Raw genomic sequence first — 25652 nt, forward strand, 5'->3', positions numbered from 1 at the left:
GCTAATGATAAATAACAAACAGCATTTATTATTCTATTTGAATTATATCAATTTATTAAAGAAAGTTATAAAGCGGGAATGTGCAAATAATTTTCCCAAGAGGCCACATAACAAGCTGGTCCGCGTTTTTGTTTCTCTCCCTTGTCTCTTAGCTCCTCCCCGCCTGGGCATTACTTTGTTCCAGGTTCCCAACCTTGGCCAACACACCTGGTTGCAAATTGACTCACCAGCTGCCCATCATCCTTGATTACCCTGCCACTACTTCAGGCGGCGCCTGGGTGGTGTTCTTCGCTGGATCGTTTTACTTCAGTCAGTGTAGTCCCGGCTCTCTTTGTCAGAATCAGAATCAGAAGACTTTATTTATCCCCAAGGGGCAATTAACAAGACAGGGCAATTTGTGGTTCCTGTTTTCTCTCAATGTGTTTCCCTGGTTTCCTAACGTGTGTTTGCTGTCTATGTACAGACCTTCCTGGACCCCTTCCTGTTTTCCTTCGGACCCTGTCGAGAAACTGTGAGTGAGAGTCGACCACAGCGAGTTGTGAGCTTCGGATGAGTGAATCACTGATTGTGTGAAAAGGAGTGTTGGATGTGTTTCCCTTCGCCTGGACTTCCCTGGAGCCCCTCTACCTCTCTTCACTGTATATATGTATATATCTGACCTGGTGTCGACATGTAAATAAACTTCTCTTTCATTGTAAGATTCAGTTCTGCACTTGGGTCCTGCCTGTTTGACCGTGACACTGGGACTGTTGTGGAAGGCTCAATTCACAACAACAGTCCCAGTTGTTCATGTGGCTCATTGGGAAAATAAACTGTCTAACCCTGTTATAAAGTATTAACCACAAAATAAAACAAAACATGCTTATTTGTGTCCTATTCAATGATATATAAGTCAGAAAATACAAAAAGACAACCACGTTGAAATGCAAAATTTTTAATAATGATGTTAACATACATTTTCTTCAGAGGCATTTTACATACATTTTTAACATTTGAAAAATAAATCTCCTTTATGTGTTTAAATTACAGTAAATATTTAAAATCAAATAAAAACAAACACATATTTAGACATTAAATGTGCACATTTACAGCTGGTTTTACCAAATTAAAAACTAATTATCAGCTTTTATTCAAAAAACAGAACGAGATTTTGCCTTGGAGCATTTTAAATCAAACAACTAAGCATTATAATAAAGGAAATCCCTTAAATATTCAGCACTGTCTCCTTTTCAGCGTAAGCTCATTGTCCATCGCACGTTGTCATGCATTCATCTGTAAATTAACCTTTGATACTCTTCTTTGTTTTGCTTTCAGAATACTTTATTGATGAGATGTAAACAGACAGTGTGACATTCCAGTGGGGATTACTAAAACCACCAAGAACATATAGCGGGATAATCCCGGTGGCCACCCGTGGTTTTCAGCAGACATAAAGGTATCATCAAAAGCAGCACCAAGAAGGTCCAGAATTCAGATGTAAAGGGTCAAATAATCCAAAGCTTCATTACTGTCTCAGTGAAAACACACGGCGATGACCTAAGAACCTAAAGCTGATAGCAGACGTTAAGGAAAATGTGAGCAAGTGAAGAAGCTTAAAGACAGCATAACCTCATTAACCTTCTGAAAATCAACCCTCAGGTAGTTTGGGCCACATAATATCTACACAATAAAAGGGTGCGTGAAAAAGAGGGAAAAAAAGAGTGAGGGCCAAATTATCTTTTTGCAAAATGCTAGTTTTGAAAGTTAAAATGAAAGAGACGGTTTCGAGTTTGTTTTCATAATAGAAAGAGGGAAGAAAACATCAGCAGGACATGATGGATACGCATTAAGAAAGCAGTTATAGTTCCCTGGTGGTGACACCCTTTTTTTCTGGGTGTAGCATGTTGACCCCCTTTTTCTTCACTCTCACACTGAGCTGAGATCTGACTACAGCTGGAGTCAAATTCAAGCTCAGGGAAAAGTGAGACTCTTTGTAAATTGCTTCTGTAGTCGTGCTCCAGATTCTCTACCGAGTTCTCCAGCTTATTAGCAGAAACACTTTTAGTTCCTGACATACTCCCAGACAGTGTTAAGTGGCTGTTATCGCATGGCCGCTGACACATCTGGGAAAAGTCTTTACAGCAACACAGAATGGAGAGAATTTGGGAAATGATTGTATCAGTTACTGCTTTTCACCCCTTTACTGTAAAGCAACTAGTCTCTTAGGAGATGTGGTAGGTAATTGTCACAGTTAAAGCAATCCAGATGCTGTGACGTGCTCTGGCTTTCTGAATTCACTTTCACAATCTAGGAGAAACTCTTGCGTCATAATCTGGAGACACTTCCAGGACACTGCTGCCCGGCTGTCACTGTTTTGGTCACGTGTATCGCTGTGAGGCTTGAACTAGCTTGCCACATAGCAAGATAGCAAGCAGAAAAAACCTGCTCATTAAAATGTTCGTGAATAGTCCCGGGTGCCATCTATTTCTTGAAAAGGAGGCTGGGAACAAGAGATGGAGAAAAAGAAGCAAATACAGATGTGTATAGAGGGTAGAGGGAGAGAAAAACGTTATAAGTATACTATTCTTTGAACCAGTAAAACATGCATCACATTTATATTTTATAGCTTTCCGTATAATATTTAGCTGTACTAGAGAAATACAGTTCGATATAGTGAGACGATGCAGAATGAAATACATTAACTTTATATTCAACCCAACAAGTGAGAGAAGGAGGAGTGTATGCGTGAAGCTCAAATGCGAGCCAGCACACAAATATAAGCAGTTGTCAGATACTATTAATGTTTGTAGAGTTAAAGAAGTGCTGCTACAACAGAGGCATCATATATTAAATTAACTATATTTAATGGTGATTTATAAAAACACAGAGAAGTTGATGTTATTATGACAATGCAATCCAAAACACCAACAGTAATCAGGGGACATAGAAGTTCCTGTTTTATTTCACTTATCTGCGCCTCTTCTCACTGTGGACAAAGTCTGGAGAAGGTTGCTTTTCTCACTGCTGTTTTACATTAGTAGCATACAGGATGTAATATAAATCTCAGCCTCTTTATAGGCAGCAGTCCAACAACCTCAGCTCTTTCTACTGCAGCGCATCAGCCGGAGAAACCACAAAAGATATGCTACATTTCACTTTTTCAAATGTTTAGAGACAATGTTAAAAACCATTAAAAATCATTTTCCACAACTGATGAGTGCAAATAAAATTATGCCTCTTAATTAATCCTATTTATTAGGTGGAGACAGCAGCTATTCTCTAGCATGCGTGGCCCAGGGCCACTTCTAAGACCACTGCTGTCAGAGGCTGGACTACTTTATACCTCTGTGGATTAATATAACCAGCAATATAAGAATACATATTTCATCTAAAAAATGTTCAGGCCTCAGTAGACAGACAGTTGGTTGCTGGGAATTATACATAAGTGGGGTTTTTTTTTCTTTTTAAAACAGATGATGACGACAAGACGATGATTTAATCCTCCTTAATTGGGTGAAATGGAAGGAATGGGGAATAAAAAAAATCAGTAGATCGACCCACATCTGTCAGTGTAGTGGTTTTACAGAACCTGCAAATGGGGAAAAAAACTGCTGAATAAAACTTGAGGCTAAGAGGTTTCAAAGTGCCATAAAACTTTAAGCCTGAAATGATTTCCATGCATTGATGTTAAACTTTGATTTGGGGTCACATGGAACAATTTATTTATTAACCGACACAGGACCGGAGACATTGTGTGTCATGTTGGCACCATCTTTACATGGACTACTTGAAAATCTGCAACATATAACTGCACATTTTCTTAAAATTTAAGATCCAAATTCTTACAATTACACTTTTTTTGTTGTTTTTTTTACTGCAACTATATGTAAAGAGAGGTTCCACACAAAATTAATTATGATATCAAATATGCTGCTCCATTAGCTGCATTATTTCTCTGACAAACCTGCAATTCAAAGTTGTTCAGAAGATCCTGGGCTCGAGGTGTGAAGCAACCTACGCTTCCGTTTCGGTTGCTCATCTTCATCATCATCAGAAAAAGTCCGGTCAACGGGGATCCCTTCCCAGACCAGATTACGTCCTGCAAAGAGCACAAACAGTTGATACTTCACGTACAGAGAAACATACAGGCTATTACAGTCTAATTTCATTTCTTTTTAGAATTACATGGGTGGCAACATTACAGAAGCCTAAATTCTTCAGCTTTATGGCTTACACTCATACTCTGTCAGTGTCACTTTTGGCAGTTCCAGGGCAAATTACCCCAGATAACCACTGTTAACCCCAGAGGACTCCACACCTTCAGAGGTGTGATCTTTATCGGTAATTAAGATCTGGCATTCCTAACAATCTTGGTCACGCTACAATAGTTTATATACAGAAGGAAAAACACACCTGTTTGCCCTTCAACACTGCTGCTAGCCCATTCAAACGCAAAGATCGACAGATTGAGGCGCCACGTAAGAACAAAGACATACTTGGGCTGAACTGATTAAGAGCTAAAACTCAGTACTGTAATGGTAATGTTACTGCAGATTCAGTATTTACAGTTACCTTAATGAAGGAGGTGTGGAGGCTGGTATTAGAGACCCATTATTCCTTTCCCTCAGAGGAGTCACGTGTGTGTCCCTCAGGTGACATGCTTTTCTTTAACGTCCCTTTATTCTCCCACTGTCTCTATCTCTTTCAGTCTCTATCGCTCTTATCTTCAAGTTATCTCATTGTGAGCGATTCTTCCTATGGTGTCAGATGCTAAAACTCGAGGTCAAAGAGAGCCTCCAGCTCTGCTCAACATGGAAACACAGCCCGAGGCACAGAGGTCAACAGGGGGCAACAGGTGTTTCATTATGTGTATGTTTCATGTTCATGGATCAGCGTAAAGGTGTCTATGAATTAATCGGTTGTTGTGGTTACGAATCTAATGCTAGCAGAGAGTGACACGAGCATATGGCTTTTTTCCACCACTGTGCTTTCGGCCAAGAGAAAAAACGCCCAAAGACTCATTTCTTTGGGCAGCAGAATAATAGTATATATAAATACTAGTACAAATTTTGGAAACACACCCATAATGTTAAAATGCTGAGAACAGAGACAGATTCATAAAGGCACATGTAGGTAAGTGCCTGGAGATGTCACTGACAAGCTGAAAATACAAGAAAGCATTATAAGACTCTTTTGGGCTGCAAACAACCGACTGTGTGAGCCAAGCCCCACACGGGCTAATCTACCTCCTCCATCCATCTTCACTGAAGCCAAGACGGGACACAGAGCACAGAGCAGAGGGTGCATGTGCATGTGTTTGCGATCGAGAGCACAGAAAATAAGAGCCAAGCAACACAATCTGCTGAACGACATCAATGTGTTTTTCAACTGTATTCTCTCGGGGTGGTTTGAGTTTGGCTGCAACCACAAACAAAACCATTGATACAGTGATCTAGGTTTTCTCAGTAGATTGCAGCACTACAGTACAGGGGGGTATGACTCAGATGTGACGTTACTCCAGCACTGTGAGATGCAGGAAGGTGAAGACCACCTAATGGCCAGCAGTGCTGAAGCAATCTCAACAGACTTGTGTGGGTTTATGACTCAAGTGTTTCCCAGAACCCTTCGACCAGAGGGTATGCGCTCTGCTTATGTGTGCTTTTAAGTTTATGTTCAACCCCTCACCCCCTTGCTTACGTACTCACTTACATTCAACTGTCAACTTTACTGGACAGTAAAATCAGTGAGAGGAAAGCTAAAACTCAAGGGCTTCACTTTGGTCCGCATCATTAGAAAATCAGATTGTGACCTATTACGTCAGAATACTGGGAAAGGGTGTAAATTTGCCATGTTCAATACTTGCACAACCTGCTCCAAGACATGCTGCATGTGTTTTTGAGCAGCTACTGGAACACAAGGTTGTTTTGAGAAAAGCTGAAACAGCTTGTTTATACTTGTTGGAATACTGAAAAACCATTGCATTGGGCAAGATGGATTTGGGCTATGGATCATTCCCCCATGTTGTTACATACCCCATTAACCTCCCTGTGAGTAGGAAAGGTTGGTGGTTGTCTGGTGACTGTATTAAATTTTTATGCATTCTGTGTCAGTAGTTGTGGCGAATAACTGGTCACTCAGAGGTTGAGCATACAACAGTCTCATCCTCGGGGAAACCACTTCTGATTGGGACTGTTGTTCCTTCTGACACAAGCAAACACACCCATAAACACAGACACACACACCTGTAATGAGGATAGTTGGCTCCAGAGAGGGTTGGATGCTCTGACTGGTCTCCTCTCCTCTGTCCGGACTGCGTTCACCTTGAGTTGTGAGATTGTCACTGAAAGAATTTACAGAAGAAGAAGTGTTTCCTGTAACGCCCACAAACTGAATCCTCAGTCAGACAAGTGGATATGCTTTAGAAACTACAGCAGAGTATCTCATTTTACTCTGCTTTTGAGTACTCATCTTTCAGTGTTAAATATTACTGACCACGAAGGACAGTGGCACAGCCAGACATGTGAGCAGAAACTATGAGTAAAATCTTCCATACTCTGCACCCTGTAGTGGCTTGTAATGATGAAAGCTATTTAACAAGCCTGACTAAAAACAAGTCAGCCAAAGCCAGAGGTGTGGCAAGCACACATGTGGTTCTGACAGCACTTTGTTGAGTTTCTTAGAAAACAAAACTTGCAATGTGGATGTAAAACAAAGACAGGAACGTTTTGATTTATTCTATGTTTGGCCAAAATCTAAATACATAATTCCACGTATTTACAACACAGTGCACAGGGAGAGTACCCCTTTCAGGTGAAGGCTGCTCCACTGAAAATCAAAGGGTGAAATCATTTAAAACTGACTGAACACTTTACTGGACATTACCAGACTAGGACCTACTTGTTACTGGTTAACGTGTAACTACAGAAATAGACTGAATGTACAAAAACCTGTCAATCAATAGAAAATTAGCATTTTGTTTTAGAATGAATGATTATTATTTTAAACAATCACCTGATGATACTGGTTTCTGAAATTTAAAAAAGAACTGTCTGTTTTTGTCCATCTTAGATTAAAAGTTAAATGAACTGTGGCTTATTCAAAATCAATCATCAAAATTCTAAGAATAGCTTATATTTTTTAGTTGCCTCTATTCACATGTGCATTTTGGGTCATTAGTTTGATACACAGGTAAAACCCTTCTATGGACATAACATACAACATTCAGTTGTTTCTGTCCTTAAATTGGACTTTTAAGGCAGATAACAGTATCACAGCACTCGATGCAGACCTTTGTACACCCTCCTCGTCGCTCGGATGGTCGTCCGAGTTTCGAAGCCTTTTGACAGCCTCCTGCAGACCTCTGATCTTGGCCTTCTTCTCATTCAGCACCATGACAAAACGTGAGTACAGTTCCCTCTCTAACGCTTCCTTTTTCTGAACCTGATGCTTGAGCCTGGTAAGAAAAACACGTGCATATGACAACAATATTCTGCGTGGAGGTTTTATGCTCTTGTCGGCTATCTGATAGTAATTTGCAAAGGTGAATGACGCTAATGCCAAAAGTCCTGTGTGAACCTCATGCTGTACTCTGGAGAGAAATCAACAAGCGAATAAACAACAGCACATTTTATTTTAATTTTACATGCCAGGCATTAATAAAATTGAAGACATGTGAATCACTTGAAGTAATTTACCAGAAATTACAAACCCAGCTTGCAATAATGGGTGGATCCCACAATATTCTCAAATGGGCGACCAGTGATGATGTCATACTGGGTGATTTAGGGGATATAAACAAGCTGGCAACTTAAAGAGCAAAAAGGAGTGCGCATGCAGACAAAGCAATCAACAATAAATGCCAGCCCAGAACATCTTAAGAAAATTATGAGATTCTGTTGAATTATTTCTCTCATTATCCTTACTGTCCGAGTATTCGCTGGTGATCCTGCTTCAATTTACAGTTTTGCTCCAACAATCGTGAGTTTTCTGTCTCCAGATCTGTGCTGCGCTTTAGGGACTGTCCAATCATCTCACAGGTCAGCTCCAGAGGGTCTGGAGATGGCTGGAGCTCCACAGAGCCCAAGTGCACCTGAAGCAAGGAGGAAAAGAAGCTCAGCGACAGAAAGTAAAATGAGACAGCAAGACAAAGTTTGGTTTGCAAGTCATTGGAGAAGATAGACTCAGTCTTTCTTCCTCTGCACTGAGAAGTAACTTCCACTTGCTTCCCTTTGAGGGCAACCAACAAACAGGACAGGTTTACAACTACCTCTGAAGTACCTGGGGATCCTCTGCTAGAAGTTAGGAGTGACCTGGGAAAGTCGCATCTGGCATCAAAATCATGACTACGAAAATGATCCACCACTAGCTTCCAAAATCAGTTCACTGTGAAAAATGAGTAAGCTTCACACTTCTATCATTACAATGAGTCTACAGTACAACGTACCACAAATATTACATAAGATTTTCTATGAAGCAGGAGAGTTTTTTTCAGATGATGAGTAGTGTCCTTCTGTCTGGGAGAAACAGAAGATGAATTCACTGGTCACCTGCAAAGTATGCGAGGGAGAGCAAAGTTTCCTCTCTGTTGATTTTTGTCGGTGAGTCTTTGGAATCGCAGGCAGGCTTCATATGTAATAAAACATTCCTCATTTGGATTGCATCTTGGCTCTTAGTCACAGGCCAGGGCTGAGGCAAAGAGCAGTGAGCAAAGAAATGGAGAAATTCTAACTTTTAGGTGATGTGTCGTTTTTTTTAAAGAGGAAAATGTTATCCTAATTAACAACAGAAACAATGTTTAATACGGTTCATGTCATATAGCTGTATTATCTTTGCTTGTTACCTTGGAGATGTTTCTATTTACACACCTACACATAAGTACTCCTCATAAAGAACTGAAAAACCAGAAGGTAATGAGGTGTTAAATCTTCACTTAGCTGCGTGAGGTCGCAGACCCACTGCAATAAAGCCACCATCTTCAAAAGCTCTCATAAAATACTTGTCATTTTTGTCCTGGGCTGATTCTGTCCTGGCAGGCCACACACCTGTTTTCCCCTTTTCTGTTGAACCTGAACATGTGTTACTGAGCAGACAGTGGCTTCATATTGCCCCCAATTTTATATCCTAAGCACTACTGTGCCCTGGTGCCTTTCGTTCAGTTTCAAAATTTTCCGTCTTCTCTTTTCTCTTCTTCCATGGAGGTATTTCACACTCCCATCAGCACCAGCTCTGTGTTCAGTAGTGGTTGAATGTGGTCTCTTAGGGCCTTGAACACTAACTGTTAATGGCTGTTACAAAGACATTTTATAGGAACAGGGCAAACTAGGCGTGTTCTACAAAGCATGTTCGGCTAGCTTGAGAAAACCTAAGATCCCGGTCAGAAAAAAGTGCCATCAAGATGGTAGTTATCAGCTTTCTTTGCTAACCTGGAGTTTCTTTGTCAGGCTCCATGTGCACTCACATTAATTATAACGCATTGTTTGACCGGTGCTGCAAATAAGGCGAGCAACCAGGCCTAATGCGGCAGAAAAACATTCATTTATAATAATAATAATAAACGCTTAATAGCACGCAGTGTGCTCAGCTCTGACTCTGTCCCATTGTTACATGTTCCAAGAACACGTAGGAATTGCTTTAGTTTGTTGCCAAACCAAAGTGAAATGAATTCTGTTGCTTGATTTAATTCTGGGTGGTAAATTGCTTACAAATGAAACTGATCAGTTTTCTGATCCGTGACCTAGTAGCTGTAATTCCAGCAGTGTAAAAAAAAAAAACTGCAGCTGTTTATGACTAAACACTAAAAATCTTACATTTTCTGCTTGACCATCTGAACATGAATGCATGCAAACAAGAGTGTACTCAACTTTCCTCGCTGACCCATCTCACAACCCTCTGGACTACTTTTTAAAGCAGGAAGCACAACATCAAAGCAGAGGCCCTTTCATAAAATGACCAAAACACAGACGTTATGCATTAAACATGACAGGAACATCAGTGAGTACACCCCAGTGAAATATCACTTAAATATAAATTGACTCCAGTGTGTATCGCCTATCGATAACAACAACAGTAGAATATTTCCTTATTCAAAGACAAACAGAACATAATTTAATGCACTTCTTTCAATCTACAACATAATTAAATCTGCATTTTCTCTCACATGAGAGAAAATATAATAAACCTGTGACCACTGAAGCAAAATTATGCACTGTAGTTCATATAGTCTAACATAACACTGACATAAAATGGCCCCAAAACACTACATTTTTCTCAGTTTTGGGCCTTGGACTTGGAAGGGTGTTTGTCTCTGTTCCTCCATATCAAGGCTCCATCAGTGTGCAAAACTTCACAAATATGGAAAAGACTACAGGGAGATTGATGACTACCAAAAAATCAGTGGCAGCAGTAATCAAGCCATGTAGCCATGTAAGCCAGCTGAGTGTAGGCATGGAGCTCCATTTACCCCGCCTGCGTCTTAGTTGGTAATTTGTTTGGATTGTTATAAGCTGTGCCAGTTTACACTTGGCACACTGCTCTCCTCTGGTGTCTGCGTGGTCTGGTAGATGCTGATTTCCAGACTATGTTAACGCACAGCTGTTTTCTGCCTGCCATAGCCTGATGACAGTTCTCCAGGGTGGACCCTCCCTTTTGTGCTGCGATGGCTGGCATAAACTCAAGCACTGTCAAACCATCTGGTTCTGTGACTGCACTATTAGATTAAAGCATTATTAAACTATTAGATTTCAAAATCTTGTTCAACTTTACACTTGTATTCTGTATTACTGGTGACTGTCCAAACACAAGGAGCTCTTTCAATATCATTTGGCAATACATTCATTATACAGTGATAATTATTTAACTTGCACAAGTTTTGGGGAGTAAAACTGTAATGCAAATGTTCAGCTTCGTCAGCGTCCATGTCGACAGTGCTCAGACTGATCACAACAAAAGCCAGCTTAATGGAATCAGGACTCAGAGAAGACCACCCGGATACTATTCCCAAGAACTCATAAAAAAGTGGAGCAACACCAGTGATCCAGTGCAGCCTCTTCTAGCAGGTGGAACTTGTGTGAGCATTAGAATTTATCAACAAGTTGACATAGCTGTGATTCAGTTATTGTGCAAGTTAAGGTCCACTGTTAGTATCAAACAGTGAGATGTGTGTAGATAGAGTAAGAATGGGAATTTTTCTGCCATAAATGTGAATGTTAACAGAGGGAAGTGATAAAGATCCACTGTGACGATGTACCAACTTGTATAGTATGACAGGGTACATGCAGACGTGGTCAAAATTTACACTAATGGGCATCATGGGCATGAATGTCATGGTAATTTGGAGCTTTTTATGATTTATTGGTTCCTTTTTCAGGGTAGAATGAATGTACAGGATACATTTTCAATGACTCTAAAAAACAAGAATTGAGTGCACAAGCTTGAATTTATTTTGGATTTTCTCTAATCTACACAATGTCCCTTAGCAAGTTGCACACAGACCAGATGCTTTTGGTAGCCATCAACAAGTTTCTGGCATAATTCTGGCTGGATGTTTGATCACTATTCTTGGCAGAATTAGTACACTTCATTTAAATAGGTTTGTTTCCTGGCATTGGCCCAGTCTTTAAGTCTAGTCCACACATTTTCAATAGACATACAGTCGGGGCTTTGGTAGGCAATTCCAGAAGCTTACAAGAGTTGATTTTTAACAACTGCAGATTCCAAGATCATCAGTTCAAACAATTGTACGTGCATATTATTGAATGTGATGTGGAAAAAGAAGAGTTTGAAAAAATCATTCAAAGCCCAGATAACGTCTGACAGCAAGTAAAGACAGAAGGGAAGTTTGAGAAAAGATCAAACTCCTCCTTGACTTCTTACAATCTCTGCCTTAGTCTCCACTCCAGAGGAAAGGATCCTGCAATAAATCAGCTCCATGATAACAGATAATATAAAGGCTCTGTTGAGTACTCTAATATTTCTATGTTGTGTTATGTTATGCTGAAGAATGTTGTTCCCTAGATTTTCTCTCAATCTATAATAATGCTGAACTTTATCTTCGATGTTTTAGACACGGACTCACAAATCTTCCTAACCATCATGTCAACATTGTATTACCCTAATAAGACACTAGACAGAGACATCTAAAGTGCTGGAAGAACAACCTTTATTTACAGGATTAACTTTAGAAATGGAACTCAGCTGCTGTTTATTTATTCTCCTCCTTTTTTTAAATACCAAAGGTAGTGTTTTTTCACTGTCTTTAGTCAAAGGTTATCTGAGAAGACCCACTGCAGTAAACACATCACCAAATATTTAACATTACTCTATGGAAGTAATAAGAAGTATTGTACACTAAACAGAGGTATAAATATGAAAATGCAGCCAAGCAAGATGCAAATATCTAGATATCAGTGACAGACAGAAATAAATGTTTCTGTAAGTGATCAACGTTAAAACACAGCAATGGACTAGAAGTGTTTTTTTTTCTTATTTTCTTGAGCTTGGGCTCCTCTCCTGGGAAACAGAGATAAAGTTAAAGGTCAGTCTGCACACTGCTGCCAGCCACTGCAAAGATGTGGGAGGTCAGACTGTTTGTCTGTGATGCACAACCCACTACCACATTTTTGTTGCTGAACTGAAACAACACTAAAATAAGCAAACTGCTCACAGCAGTTGTTTCAGCCTCTAACGATATTCAATATGTCTTATAACACTTAACTTTCTGGACCGAGAGACACGGATAAATTCACTCAAATTAAATGAGATGCTTCATAAAGCTAGTTTCTTCTGACATTGCAAGCGATGAATAATCTATATACTGTGGATGTACAATCTTCTTCTATGTATGCAAATTTGTCCAACATTTCAATGTGGTCCAGTGTGTGTGGTCTAGGTGTTTGTTTATGTTAGTCTGTGTGAGTGTGTGTATGTCTCCAGCTTGCAAGCCAGACCATAAGGTCAAATGTTGACATAGGTGTCGAGGACAAAGCCAGAAGAACACAGTCCCACTGGAAATGATACCATAACACACTGTGGCCACAGAGGACTGAAAGCTTTCCATGTCACTCCATCTGGCACACCGCTGGAGATCTAAAAGGTAATATGGCCCTAAGGATAAAAGAATACCTTGCTTTAACAACTGGTGACCAATGATACGAAGAAATGCAATGCCAGGCAAATGCGCTCATGTTTATCTAAACCCTAATAAAAACACGCTGAACATGTCCCTGATAAAAGTTTTTTTTTATTCTTTATCTAGAAATAACTATTGTGTCTTAGGGACCAGGGAAGTGAGTGGGTGATCACTGAGCACACGATACAAAGAGACAGTGTGCAAGAGTGGGCACGGACACTGACGTCTGGCCATCGAAGCAGAGATCCGTTTGTCCCATCGGTTCCCTTATCCGCTCTGCAGAGGCGTGAGGCCAGATAGAGTCCAGGAAGTGAAGGGTGAAAGCAATGAGTCCATCCCGATAAGACACACTTTCACATATGCGGCAAGGACGATGTGGCACGGAACTAACTGGAGTGCAGATACCGTGGAAAAATACTTAATGGTCACTTCGGTTTGCAGCAGAACAGGAACAACAGTCGTTCTAAGCACTGATTGTCATTCAAATTGTAGAGGGTACAACTACAAACCTGACTACGACTGCAGAAAGCTGCAGGTGGCACCGGCAGGAGAAACGTGTTGGTGGATCAGACTCTTCTGTGTGGTCGGTGTTCAAATCTGGCTTCCAGCTGTGCCACAATTTCCCAGACTTCAATGGGACTGCAAAAGCTAAAGATGCAACCAATTTGTCCTCATTTTTGCTATTTGTGTTTGAGTCAGTGCACTTTTTGTTTGTATTTTTGTGTGTTTGTTTTTAAACTCAAACCACAATAAAAGCATTTGGCCAACTTCATGGCAATGAAAAATTTGCAATTACAAAAATGAATTTAGGGAATTCTCTGCTCTAGCCAAACAATTCTATTGTTAACGTTGTATACAATAATGCAGTGCTATGACAAACCCATGATGTACACACACATACACACACATACAAAAAATTATCAGTTATCCAGGGGCTTCCTGTGATTTTCTAAAACCTGTCACTTTCACTTTAGGTCGTATTTCAGCGCCAGCCTGGAAGCACCGGGATTTGGACCGTAATTTTTGACAGCTGACAGAAGATGATTGAAGCCACAAGCGAACGAATGGGACACAGATGTGTCCATGTTTTATGTTTGTCAAATAAAAGTTATCGTGTAGTTCACTGGGGATTCCAGCTGTGCAGTTTGACACCAACCACAAATTTCACTGGAGGAGCCTAAGTTCTCTTATTCTTGAGTATAAATTTATCCATTATGTACTTGAACATGACAGATTAAAATTGTCAGCAAATCATGTGCATGATCATTTTTTAAGAGATGGGTACTTGGAATGAAAATCTGAATTCCAAATTAGAAAGAAGATCCTGTAAATGACCAAGAGTGAAAACTTAAAAAGATAACAATAAATTAACAAGTGACCTTCCATAGTAATTCTTCCATAGTTAATCATTAGCAATTTTTACACAGCTGTTTGTTTGCTTGCCTTAAGTTGTCCTTGGCTTTATGTTCAAAGATTTTTAGTATTTTTATTATTATTACGTATATTTTGTCAGTGAGTAGCTTACAGCTATGTCTGAAGAAGAAGCAGCAGGCCTAAAAAGCTATCTAGAGCAGATTAGAAGTATTGGAAATTCATGTCCTTAAGAATCATTTTAAAAAAATATCTAGTGGAGATCTGACACAGGGCCTGAAAGATACATTTGCCAATTGCCAAAATGTCAATATATAAAGAGGAGATCATGAGAGAGGTACAACAGTGAGTGCCCACAGCCATCTGTAAAACATGTTGAAGGCTCTGTCATGGTTTGGGGCAACATTTCAGCCAGTGGTGTCGAGGAACACTGAAAAATACTGTGAGATTTTGATTCACTACACAATAACATCTGTAAACCACCTGATTACCAACAGCTTCATTTTTTCAGCATGAGAATGATCCCAAACACATTGCCACAGTGGAGGACCATCAGTAATTGATTGGCCTCCCCAGAGCCTGGACCTCAAAATTATTGAATCAGTGTGACATCATGTCGGCAGAAAACAGAACAAAAAGCAGCCAACATCCAAAGAAGAGCTTTGCATTTCCTTCAAGAAGCCTCTCTACTTCAAGATTAGGTTTCAAACTTTCCTTTTTGATAAAGCATGTGGTTAGGGCTGGATCAAGTGACCCTGAATTCTCCCTTAGTCGTGTTGCAGCTTGCTGGGGGCTTCCCATGATACACTGAGCGCTTCTTTTTCACACACCTCTTTTCGTTCACTACGTGTTTATGCACCATTTTGCATTTAACCATTAGTTGTTATTATTAATCTCTGGCTCTCTTCCACAGTGTATATTCTATCCTGTTTCTTGAAATGGAATTGAATTAAAAACTACTACACTACCACTACTAGTACATGTAACACACACTCCTATTTGTAAACTTTCACTGCATGTACAAGCTTAGAGTGAGAAAATGTCTTTGCGTGGAGAATTATTAACTTTTTAATGAAGTTGTTAAAAAATGTAGTTTCTTATGATATAAAATAGAGGCTATGAGGAGACCAATCTAATAAAAATGGAAACAACTTACTGTAGCACAGAAATGCAGCTGACTCAGGAAGGTAAAAAATACACTAAAATAGTAAAAACCCACACTCTTAGATGACAGTAAATTAACAAGTGACCTATCCAAAATCTTAGGTTTGTGGATTTAACACCACACATTTGCAGAAGACTTAAGTTAGAGTTCAGTGCTGGATTTTTGACAGATGTGTACTTAAACAGACATTAAGGAGGAGATTATGTCTAACTTACGTGTGTAAAACACCTGCTTAGCTGTAGTTTAACTTGAAACAGCCGACTGTATTCATCATTACATCGTCTGAGGTCATAATCATAAAATATTAACGTCATGTCAAGTCTACCACCTGTTGTGTCTCCACCTTCTTTTCTTCTCTTTCTAAAGGAAACTTGCACCCTCAAATTAGCCGCGAGAAATATGTTAAACTTTTTAACCTCTGACATATAAATAATGGGGGCAATACGAAGGCAGATTAGGAAAAAATACTATGAATAGAAGGTGTAAGAATAAAATGGGAATTTGCACGTTATAAAAAATTTGGTCATGATGGGTTTTTTTCTACTACACACATTCTGCACATCGTGAGATAAATGCAACCATGGAGAACTGATAATAATTTTTTAAAAGTATACAGAGGACTGCGCAATTTTAGGCAACTGCCAATCATTTTCTGTGGTCCTGCAAGAATCCTGCATGAATTAATTCCAGTAGCCATTTTCACACCTGCAATCCAGCACTGAATTTTTCTCACATGTAGGAACGCAAATGTCTGATGTAGATCATACACAGCAGCTCCCTCACCTCCATCTCTAAACAACGTCCCGACCTGATTTACCCAATACTGTTGCGAGATCATGTTTGAAAACAGCTGGTGACTTAATGAAGTGTAATGAGGCATTTTTAATGGAGAGCATAAGGTGTTACAATAATCAAGGCATCTTAAAGTATGTGTAAATTACTGTTAACATCAGTAATGTACTGCAGGATGTGTATGTTCTCAGTCATCCAGGTCATGGTAAAGAAAAGCGACTGGACTTCTTTAAGTTTCTTGAAGAGGTGAAAGGTTATTGTAGGACCTAGTATCCTTACTACATCCACAATAATAATAAGCAAGACATTGTTAATTATGTTTTGCTTTTTGATTTTAAAACTGAGCTACATGTGTATTTCTGTGTCCGAATGAGCGACCACTTGCTCAACAGCTTTGTCAAGTGTGGTACCCAAAGGCTGATGGCCTCAGAGCCTTTTTTTTTAACCAACAGTATGTCTGCACATGTTTGGACATGGACATGTGCATGCAAAGGCCCTGTTGTCCACAATAATAGAGATAAAGAAAGCCAAGAGGATCTGAAGAAAGAAAAGGGGTCTAATCAACTGTCTTTTAAAATGGCTGGATGAGGATGGCCCTCTCCATAAATCTGGGTTTTATGGTTACTACAGTGTTCCTAACCTCCTGGGGTTCTTCCTTTGCCAGCACAGCATTACAAGATCCCAAAGTAACCTCCTCCTCAGAGGCAGAATCTCACAGTTTGAAAAAAATAACATCAAAATCAACCGCCATGGCCTGTGCTTCATCAAGCGTGTCATTCCTGCCTGCCTGAGCAAAGCATACAACATGTGTTTATAAACTTTTTCAGTATTTGTCAGTGACTGTTGCATAAATTTAACATTGCAACAGTGCGAGCCATAATTATCTTTCCTTGTAACAAACCTTTAGTGAGAAGCCTTTTTCTCGTTTTCCAGCTACAGCCATTAGACCACTAACTAATAACACTACCTTTGGATGACTGGTAACAAACTGCACTGAATACTTCCTGTCTGTAGCCTGAAGGCCACCAAGCCTTTCTAATTTTCCTTTAATGTGGGGAAACTATAAACCTTATCTTTTCAACGGTCCCTTGTAAAAACCAAAAAGAAAGAAAAAAAGAAAATCAAGAAGACTTCCTTTCGATTTTGTTGTGTGTTGTTAGATGTCCTCAGGGAACAGTGACAAGAGGGGAGTCCATGATGTTGTGGAAGATGGAGTACTGATAATACATCATGTTTTACTCAGTACACATTGTGCCACTCATCCATAAGATTGGGGTCTATCGTTGAGCCCCATCACTGAGGCCTCTGTTTCAAAGCTACAGGCAAGGAAAATTACAACTGCTGCACGTTTTACACTTGTGCCACATCCATGCAAAGCATGAAACAGCAGCATTTTTCTCTTCATTTGTTAAGAACATTTAGGCTGAAAACAACCCTGCATTAAAATATTTATCCCCGTGTCAGGAGGACTACATAAAAGACTGACATCTCATCAGCTGTCATTCAAAACAAGCTCTCTTTTTACTTGCTTTCACAGAACGAAGGGTAGTTTAGTGCGGCACTTGCTCAAGTTAAGCATTTACTTCCTGCCTCACTATGAAAGATATATTGATTCCAAGATTTCCAGACCATAGTCAGTGTAAAAGATGGATATAGCTTTTGTGTCTTTAAAAGTGAAGCCAACATCGAAAAGTCTTAAACAAACCAACATGCATGGGATCGGCCACCAGGGGGTGTTTCCTGTGGTTGCAAAAAGTCTTTCAATTCTACAGAAGCTTATATTTAAGGATGAGGGTATGCTCTTTGGTCCTTAGCCAATAAATATGCTGTTCATCCCTCCCTTATCACAAGATGGCAACAGCGAGAATATTCAATCTGAGACTTCAAAAACTAACAGGGGACATCACAATACTCATGTCTATCTTTTCTATTTGCCAAAAATGCTGCTGCTTCATCATTAGTCTCTTAAGAGGTGGAGACACAACCTTGAAAGAGCTTTCTGTGTGTTGTAGCATTCATCTTGTAAAACCTATCATTTATGTAAGGCAAGACCCAAGGGCTAATGTAAAGACAGGCTAGGAACCTTCTCTTATGTAACATCCAAAGCATCAGCTGTCTTTTCAAAAACCTATTGTCCATATTGCTTGATCTGATTGCTTGACATTGCTTGAGTGTTTGCTGTAACCATCTGCAAACTAGTCAACTTGCAGTTTACGTTATTGTCTTCAATACTGCCATAAACAGGTTTTGTAAAGGTCACTGTGAACTTGACCACTAAATTCTTATTAGTTTATCGGTGACTCAACATTCATTTTAATACATACTTTTTACAAAAACCATATCCTGATTTATCTCTAACCTGGTTACGTACTCAATTTCTATGTTTAGCACTTTGCACCATAAAATGCTAAACATAATGAATGATTATTGTAGCAAACACTGTACAAATCCACACAAAACCTTTGCTCACCGAAATATCATTACAAGTCTTCTCATACAAGAGACAACGCCGATCAGGAGAGAGGCCAAAGGTATACATTTCCTTGTCTTCGCTTCTTCCTCCTCCACTTTTTGTTAGGGCTTGAAGAAGATCCTCAACATATCTCTCTCTTGGGACTCCTATGTCATTGGCTTCCCTTGTCATATCATCCTCTGAAACTGACAAAAAAAGCATTGCTCAAACATCTTATTGTCTTTTAAAAGGCATTTTTCTCATTTTTAAAAATTATTTTCAAAGCTGTACACCTGACAGAAACTGGACAGAGGGGAAGGAGCAGATTACAGAACAAGAAGTGTAAACATTTATTATGTAGTAACCCATGAATGCACGTGAAAGCGGATTTGAAAGGAAGCATGCAGAGAAACCAGGGGGACTGTCATCAGCTGCTGCACAGCTGCTAACGTTGGCTTGAAAGTCCCAATTAGCACATGAAACAGAGAAATACTGACGAGCTAGAAGCCTGCACGTAGCTGCCACAAACTCATCTCCACCTGTCAACTCTCCAGATGGACAGCAATGGAAAACTAGAGAGCAGTTATGTTCCAGATGTCCTTCCAGAGTATGGGCATTCATGTACAGACACACACAGGCACACACAGACACTCACTAGTGGCTTACTATATACAAAGACAAGCCTTGTAGATTTTAATCTGCTTTATACACCTGTAAGCTGCAGCGTACGAGTGAAGAAGGATGATGAAATGAGGTCACGTCTGTCCCTCTTGTTAAAAGACCAACAGTTATAACACTATGATAAGGGGGTCGGCCAGGTGCCTAGACAGCTTGGATGAATGGTTGCCTGATGAATAGCAGCCCTGCTAACCACTCAGACTAGGTAATTAGAAAAAAATGAAAGTCTTTCTATTACACATAAGCCTAAAATTAAGGTAATTTTCATCTATTCTAAACTATTCTTCTTACATCTCAAATATTTACCTTCTCCAATCCATGCTGAGCTGCCATTAGTAAGAGCTAATGTGAAACCAGCACCCAGGTCTATGGACCAGTCCACTCGCAGGAAGTACGGAGTATCTGGATCATCACTTAGTCTAATCTGACGAACTGTACCGCTCATGTTTCTCACATATCCGAGACCTGCAGAAAACCAAAGACAGAAATTCAGACACTCTAAACAAGAAGACATTAAAATGCAATTTTCCGGCAACAATTCCCATGAGTGTTTAGAACATTTTGTAGGTTTGTTAGTTTTGAGTCCTAAGACCTCCTTCGAAGACAGTGCTCTAATCAATCTGTTTTCGTGGTGTAAGATTGTGTTAATCTTCCCTTTGCATCAATGTGGTTCATTGTTTCACTGCTTGGATTTGGTAATAAAAAAACGTTCCTGTGTATGCCTTCAGTGGGGGTCTCTCTGAGTCAGTGGGACCACACGGAGATTAACATGTTTTGGCAGGTTTTTGTGTCTGCCTTGAAACCACCAGGAAAGTAATTACATGCTGTTAAAGATAAATAGAGGAATATTACTGAAACAAACCAGTTGTTTCACTGGTTTTATACAATTAGTTCATTATCAAATTTATACAGTAGCGTGCAAATGCATCCAGCCAGCCCTCATTTTTTTTTACATTTTGCTTCCAAGGACCCAGACCCACATTTTCAAAGTGATCTTGAGCAGTAGTTCTCCAGGCTTTCAGAAGATCTTTCAAAGTTTTTTTTTCGTTTTTTGACATTGGCTGCTTTTTCACTCATTTTCAGTCCAGTCTTTATATGCCAACTCTACACATAACATGCAAGTTAGGAAAGAAGTGATTTTAAATTGCATGTTTGGGCATTTTGGTACTCGTAATCTGTTGCAAAACTCATAATACATCCGCACTTATTTAGATGAATTTACAGAAAATGTCAAAGACGACAGGCATAAAATAATATTTTTTATACCAGAAAAAAAAAGTGATTCCCAAAGAGCTATACGGGGAAAAAACTGTATCTGAAAGTCATGTCCATAAAAAATAGGGGGAAAAAATCAGCAAAGAGATGCATCTGGCCCTTCACTTGATTCATCTACTATTGAAACGGCCTCAAGTCTCAAGGACAGCTTTCAAGAAGTTATACTTAAGGAAGGGAAACAGTGACAAAATGCTGAGATATGCCAAATTACACAAGAACTGGACTGAAAATCAGTGGCAAAAGGTCTTATAAACAATGATGCAAAAATTGAAAATTTTGGTTCAAATCATCATCAGTTTGTACGAAGGAGGTCAGGAAAGAGGTACAGCAGTGAGTGTCTATATCCATCAGTAAAACACAGTCTAGACTCTTTCACGGTTTGGGTCTTCATTTCAGCCAGTAGTGTTGGAGATCTTGACAAAATGGATGTAATTATGGATGCAGAAAAGTCCGATTTTGGTCTTACCAGAGTTACTTTTAAGCTTGTTATAGTTGTTTTTGCTTTTTACGCTGTAATTCATGCATGTTTGCTAATGTTTCGATAAATCCCTATATCCATTTCCCACTTTCTAAGCACAGTATCAAATAAGGGACGCTTTTGCACAGTTCTGTATTTCTTAATGGGAGCTTAAACTATCCTACTAATGCCAGAAACAGCCAGTTATTAGTTGTGAAAAAGTTGGTCTAACGATTACAATAACTTTAATGTAATTAACTCTAAAAAAAAAAGGGGTGGGGGTGTCTTTGATTGCTAGTAAACTTTTACTTGATTATGCATATCTAGGTCAGAACATATGATTACTGCTTCCACATCGAGTGAGAGGTGAGTTGGACAGCTTCCCTGCTTAAATACAGGGCACAGTGAGCGGAGACGGAGGAAAAAGCAAGACAGCTTAATTGGCAGTTAGCCAAGCTGAACATGTCTGAAAAAATGAAAATGAGTGCCTTTGGACATTGTGCTTTAAGTTATGATGTGACATGTATCCCCCACCATATATGCTGACAGAGCAGGTGGTCAAGGTTATTCAAAATGAGACATGCTCTGCGCAGAGGTACGCACACACCCTATTCACACACACAAACACACATGCATGCACAAAGAACTGTGCAAAAAGATTAAAGTTGACCCTTTGTGCCTTACGAAGGGGTGCGGTTAGGCAAAGGGGCCAACCAAGACTAGGGAGCTGAAGGCATCAACTTTAACCTCATAAAGTGAGTCCGGCTACTCATTAGTTACTGTAACATCTGTTGTTCAGGGACGGTGACCCTGTGGTAATGACAGAAGGACTTCAATTAAATAAACAGCACTGTCTGTGAGGAATGGAGAGCTACTCAGAATCATCAAAGCCAATACTGATTTCTCACTGTTAGCATCTGTTCAGTAACACAGCCAGCAGAGGCAATCGTCTGAATTGCTTAAATCATCAACTAAAACTACCCTAGAGATTCGACACATAGCTTTTACATTCTTTTTTACTCCTTCTGTAATTTTTTGCTCAACCTTTTCATTGTCATTTCTTCTGGATTGCCTCATTCGCAAACTGCAAGACTTAATTCTGTTTAGAGGAAGTACCAGGCCAATGAGTCACAAAGAGGGCCTGTAATTATGCATCTTGTGCCTTAAACAAGGAGTTCATAAGGAGTAAAGAAAAAGCCAAGATAGCTGACTCTCTCCTTTGTGAGCCTTGACAATTAGACCATCCTCTCACTGTACTTTCACTGGACTTCTACTCCTGTTTTCTCCAACACAATAGGCTCAAGACGAAAAGGACAACTCTTTGGCAAATCCACTGCTTTTATGACCATTTAGGGATTAAAGCAATGCTGCCCTAAACAACAGTAAGTGGGGCTGGGGCCTTTTGTTCGTTATTCTTTCCAGGTATTGGCTTCAGCCACTGGGCACAGTTACAGAAAATATAATATTTACTATAGTAAATCACGGCCTTAAAGCTAAAACATCTGTCTGAACTGGGCTACACCCTGATCATGTCAGAGGCAGACTTTGTGAAATGTCCCCATAAGCTAACTGATAGATGCCTCTGCATTAGAACCAGGGTTTAAAAAGCACTGTAATTTAACAAGATGCTTCGAACATATATTATTGCTGTCTGAAGGGGAAAATGTGATGTAGTGGTAATGGGAAACAACAAAAAAGTAGGACATGTTGCACAACATGACACGCCTTCACTTACATGCAGAAATGTATTCCGAACTTTATTATAGATTATAGATGGAAAGCTTTCTTTTCACCACTGGGTAGGAAAATAACCTGAGATTGGTCACAAAATAATGAGTACCTACAGTACTCCTATTGCCTGATAGGAGGCAAACCTTCTGCAGTCGCAGTCTGACTTGGACTGACTGCAATCACTCTCAGAGAGATTGTTGAAGGTTTGCAAATTATTGCTGTCTAATTTATAAATGCAGACAGATTGCCATAAGTTTGAATGAATTTTTGTCAGAAAGCACAACTCAAGGGGACTCAACTCAACTGGCTGCCAGCTGGTTGTATTCTGGTTATATTCCTGTAACACAGGAAGGTTACTGAGTGCAAATGTAATAGCTAAATGCAAATTTCTGTCTATATAGACAGCAACAGATTTGTGATTTTTGACAACTTATCGCAGCTAGTTGCTGTATTATCAGAAACACATTGCATGCAATTGCCAACTTGACTCCATTCAACCGCAGACTGATAGCAGACTGCCTCTGTCTTATGGCAGTGACAGTGTCTCATTTTGCAGCTGAAAAATAACTGAACTAATAACTTTATCTTATTAGATAAAACAGATGAGTACATAATTAGCAGTTTTAAAAAGGGGATTGCAATATATGTTATTATAATACTGCATATCGCAAAATGTTAAAAATCGCAATAGTATATCGTGAGTGAAGTATTGGGAAAATATCGTATGGCAGTGTGTCCGGTAAGTACCACTTATATTCAGTACTGTACAATAGTTTGCCTATACCAATAGCCCAAACTCTACTGATCTCTAATTCATTTTGCACTGTGAAAATAACCCTAAACCCCAAAGAATCATAAAGAACAACTATTTCTTCACTAACAAGAATAAAAAAAGTCCTGCAACAAAAGGTATGGTCCCAATGGAGCCCTGATCTCTACATCAATCAGCCACTTCAAGATAAAATGAAGAGACAGAAGAAACTAAAAAATCACAGATCCACTAAAGAATAGTGACTAGGGCCATAATGGATGTTAATGCATTTACTTCTCTTTCAAGTGAACATACTCACTTGAAAGAACCTGGACTAAGAACTGTGCTCCTACTGCTGGTTTTGATGACACAAAAACCATGGGAAGAATAATGAAGGCATAACAGATTCTTCATAACAGAAACACTACTGCAGGCAGACATTATATGTTCAAGCAAGCCAGCCTCCATTGTCACAGAAAACGCGTGCAGTGGAGTTTTTCAAATTTTCTTTTGTTCATTTTCTGCTAACTTAATAATATGGTTACAGAAAAAATAAGTACTATTACAGTAAACCACTTGATTATAACAGAAACCTCAACACAATTGGTTTGCAAAAGAAAGGTATTTTGTATTCTGGTGAAATTAGCCAGATCAGGTCAGAGCAGACATCAAGCACGCTGATGTCAGCTTGCTGTAACACTTCCAGTATCCCTTTTCAAAATAACCAAAAGTCAAAAACATCTTAAAAAAAATAAAGCTTGAGGACTGTTTCACTCTTGCAAATGTAAATATGGCCTGATTTTAGATCTCACAAACAGAAGGCCACACCAAGTCTTGATTTAACTTCAGTAATCAAATGTGCATGTATTGTACTGTAGCCAAAATGGATCACTGTAAACTATATAAAAGGAAAATAAATTTGACCACATTAAGAGGAATGTAAGCCTACATGTAAGTCCGGCCCATCTCTTTGTCTTAGGAACACATCTGAAGGCAGACATTGTCTTAGACAGCTAAATAATTAGCAGTCTAAGACAATGAGCAAACAAATTTATTCTTCTAATTTCTAGGAGTGCTGAGGAGGGAAATGTCTGGGGGGAAATTTATGAAATGCAATCAAGATGCTGCCATGGCTGGTTAGAGAGGGAGGGAACATCATTGTGAAAACTTTGAGAGAAAAGTGGACCACAAAAATTTCTCTCTTACATCACCAAGAGAGAAATATGAGCTATATAATGTCATTTTTTGCACATTAAACTTTAAAACCAAAGACAAGCACCCCACTAATGATACCAATTAGCAAAGTATAGTTTTAACACATTTGTCTGTAGACAGTCTACACTACTGTCTACAGACTTGAACAACTCTCAAGTATTTTCAAGCTAGTACTCAAGTTTGAGGGTATAATATCTAAATATTTCTAAATAACGACACAATTTTGATGTCATGATAGTCTCGGGAGTACCAATTACTCTCTAATGCAAATGTTCATTTCTATTTTTTCCTTTATATATTCAGAATAGATTGTAACATTAGCAACGAGCTGGTTCTGCAGGTGCCGACGTCTTAGACTTCAAATAACTTTATGTGTGCATTAACAAAGCACAGTGACATAGGCGCTATGGCAAGGCGCCGAGTCATTAGCGTGTTATAGACGACTCGAATTTTCTCAGTATGGCTCAATTTCCTCTAGTTTTTACAAGTTAAGTACAAATTCTTCTCCGAGAACTTAGCACTATGTGGACCAACAACTGCGATGTGAAAATGAAGCAATTATTTTATGAAACTGATATCATTGGAGCACTCACTCTTGACAGCTTCGACAGTAGTTTCAACCTTCAACTCTTGTGTTTTCAGCCAATCAGCGACAGCGCA

At 39.4% G+C, this 25652-nt stretch overlaps 1 protein-coding gene across 2 annotated transcripts; it reads right to left on the reverse strand.

The window, feature by feature from the left end:
- Nucleotides 1-1009: 1009 nt before the first annotated feature.
- On the reverse strand, nt 1010-25628 carry LOC134638945 (DNA repair protein XRCC4-like). 2 transcript variants are annotated; one of them, XM_063489917.1, is made up of 8 exons: nt 25586-25628; nt 19870-20028; nt 18904-19091; nt 7902-8068; nt 7268-7432; nt 6222-6319; nt 3944-4078; nt 1010-2479 (listed from the first exon to the last, which is right to left on the reverse strand). In XM_063489917.1, exons 2-7 carry the CDS (start codon nt 20006-20008, stop codon nt 3951-3953), a joined length of 885 nt encoding a protein of 294 aa, XP_063345987.1. In that variant the 5' UTR covers nt 20009-20028; nt 25586-25628; the 3' UTR covers nt 1010-2479; nt 3944-3950. The 2 variants fall into 2 exon arrangements, with proteins under 2 accessions (XP_063345987.1, XP_063345989.1); XM_063489919.1 differs by lacking the exon at nt 1010-2479 and adding an exon at nt 3440-3568.
- Between the last annotated feature and the right edge of the window lie 24 nt (nt 25629-25652).

The sequence above is a fragment of the Pelmatolapia mariae genome, linkage group LG12 (genome assembly GCF_036321145.2).
Source record: "Pelmatolapia mariae isolate MD_Pm_ZW linkage group LG12, Pm_UMD_F_2, whole genome shotgun sequence".
Classification (NCBI taxonomy): domain Eukaryota; kingdom Metazoa; phylum Chordata; class Actinopteri; order Cichliformes; family Cichlidae; genus Pelmatolapia; species Pelmatolapia mariae.

Bases quoted from the DNA above. Each gene is read 5' to 3' on its own strand.
- LOC134638945 (XM_063489917.1), bottom strand. From the start codon at position 20,008: ATGAGCGGTACAGTTCGTCAGATTAGACTAAGTGATGATCCAGATACT. The intron at 19,092-19,869 runs GTAAATATTTGA...TTTTTTTGTCAG, and splicing joins CTCAGCATGGATTGGAGAAG to TTTCAGAGGATGATATGACA. The intron at 7,433-7,901 runs GTAAGGATAATG...TTTTCTTACCAG, and splicing joins CACCAGCGAATACTCGGACA to GCTCAAGCATCAGGTTCAGA.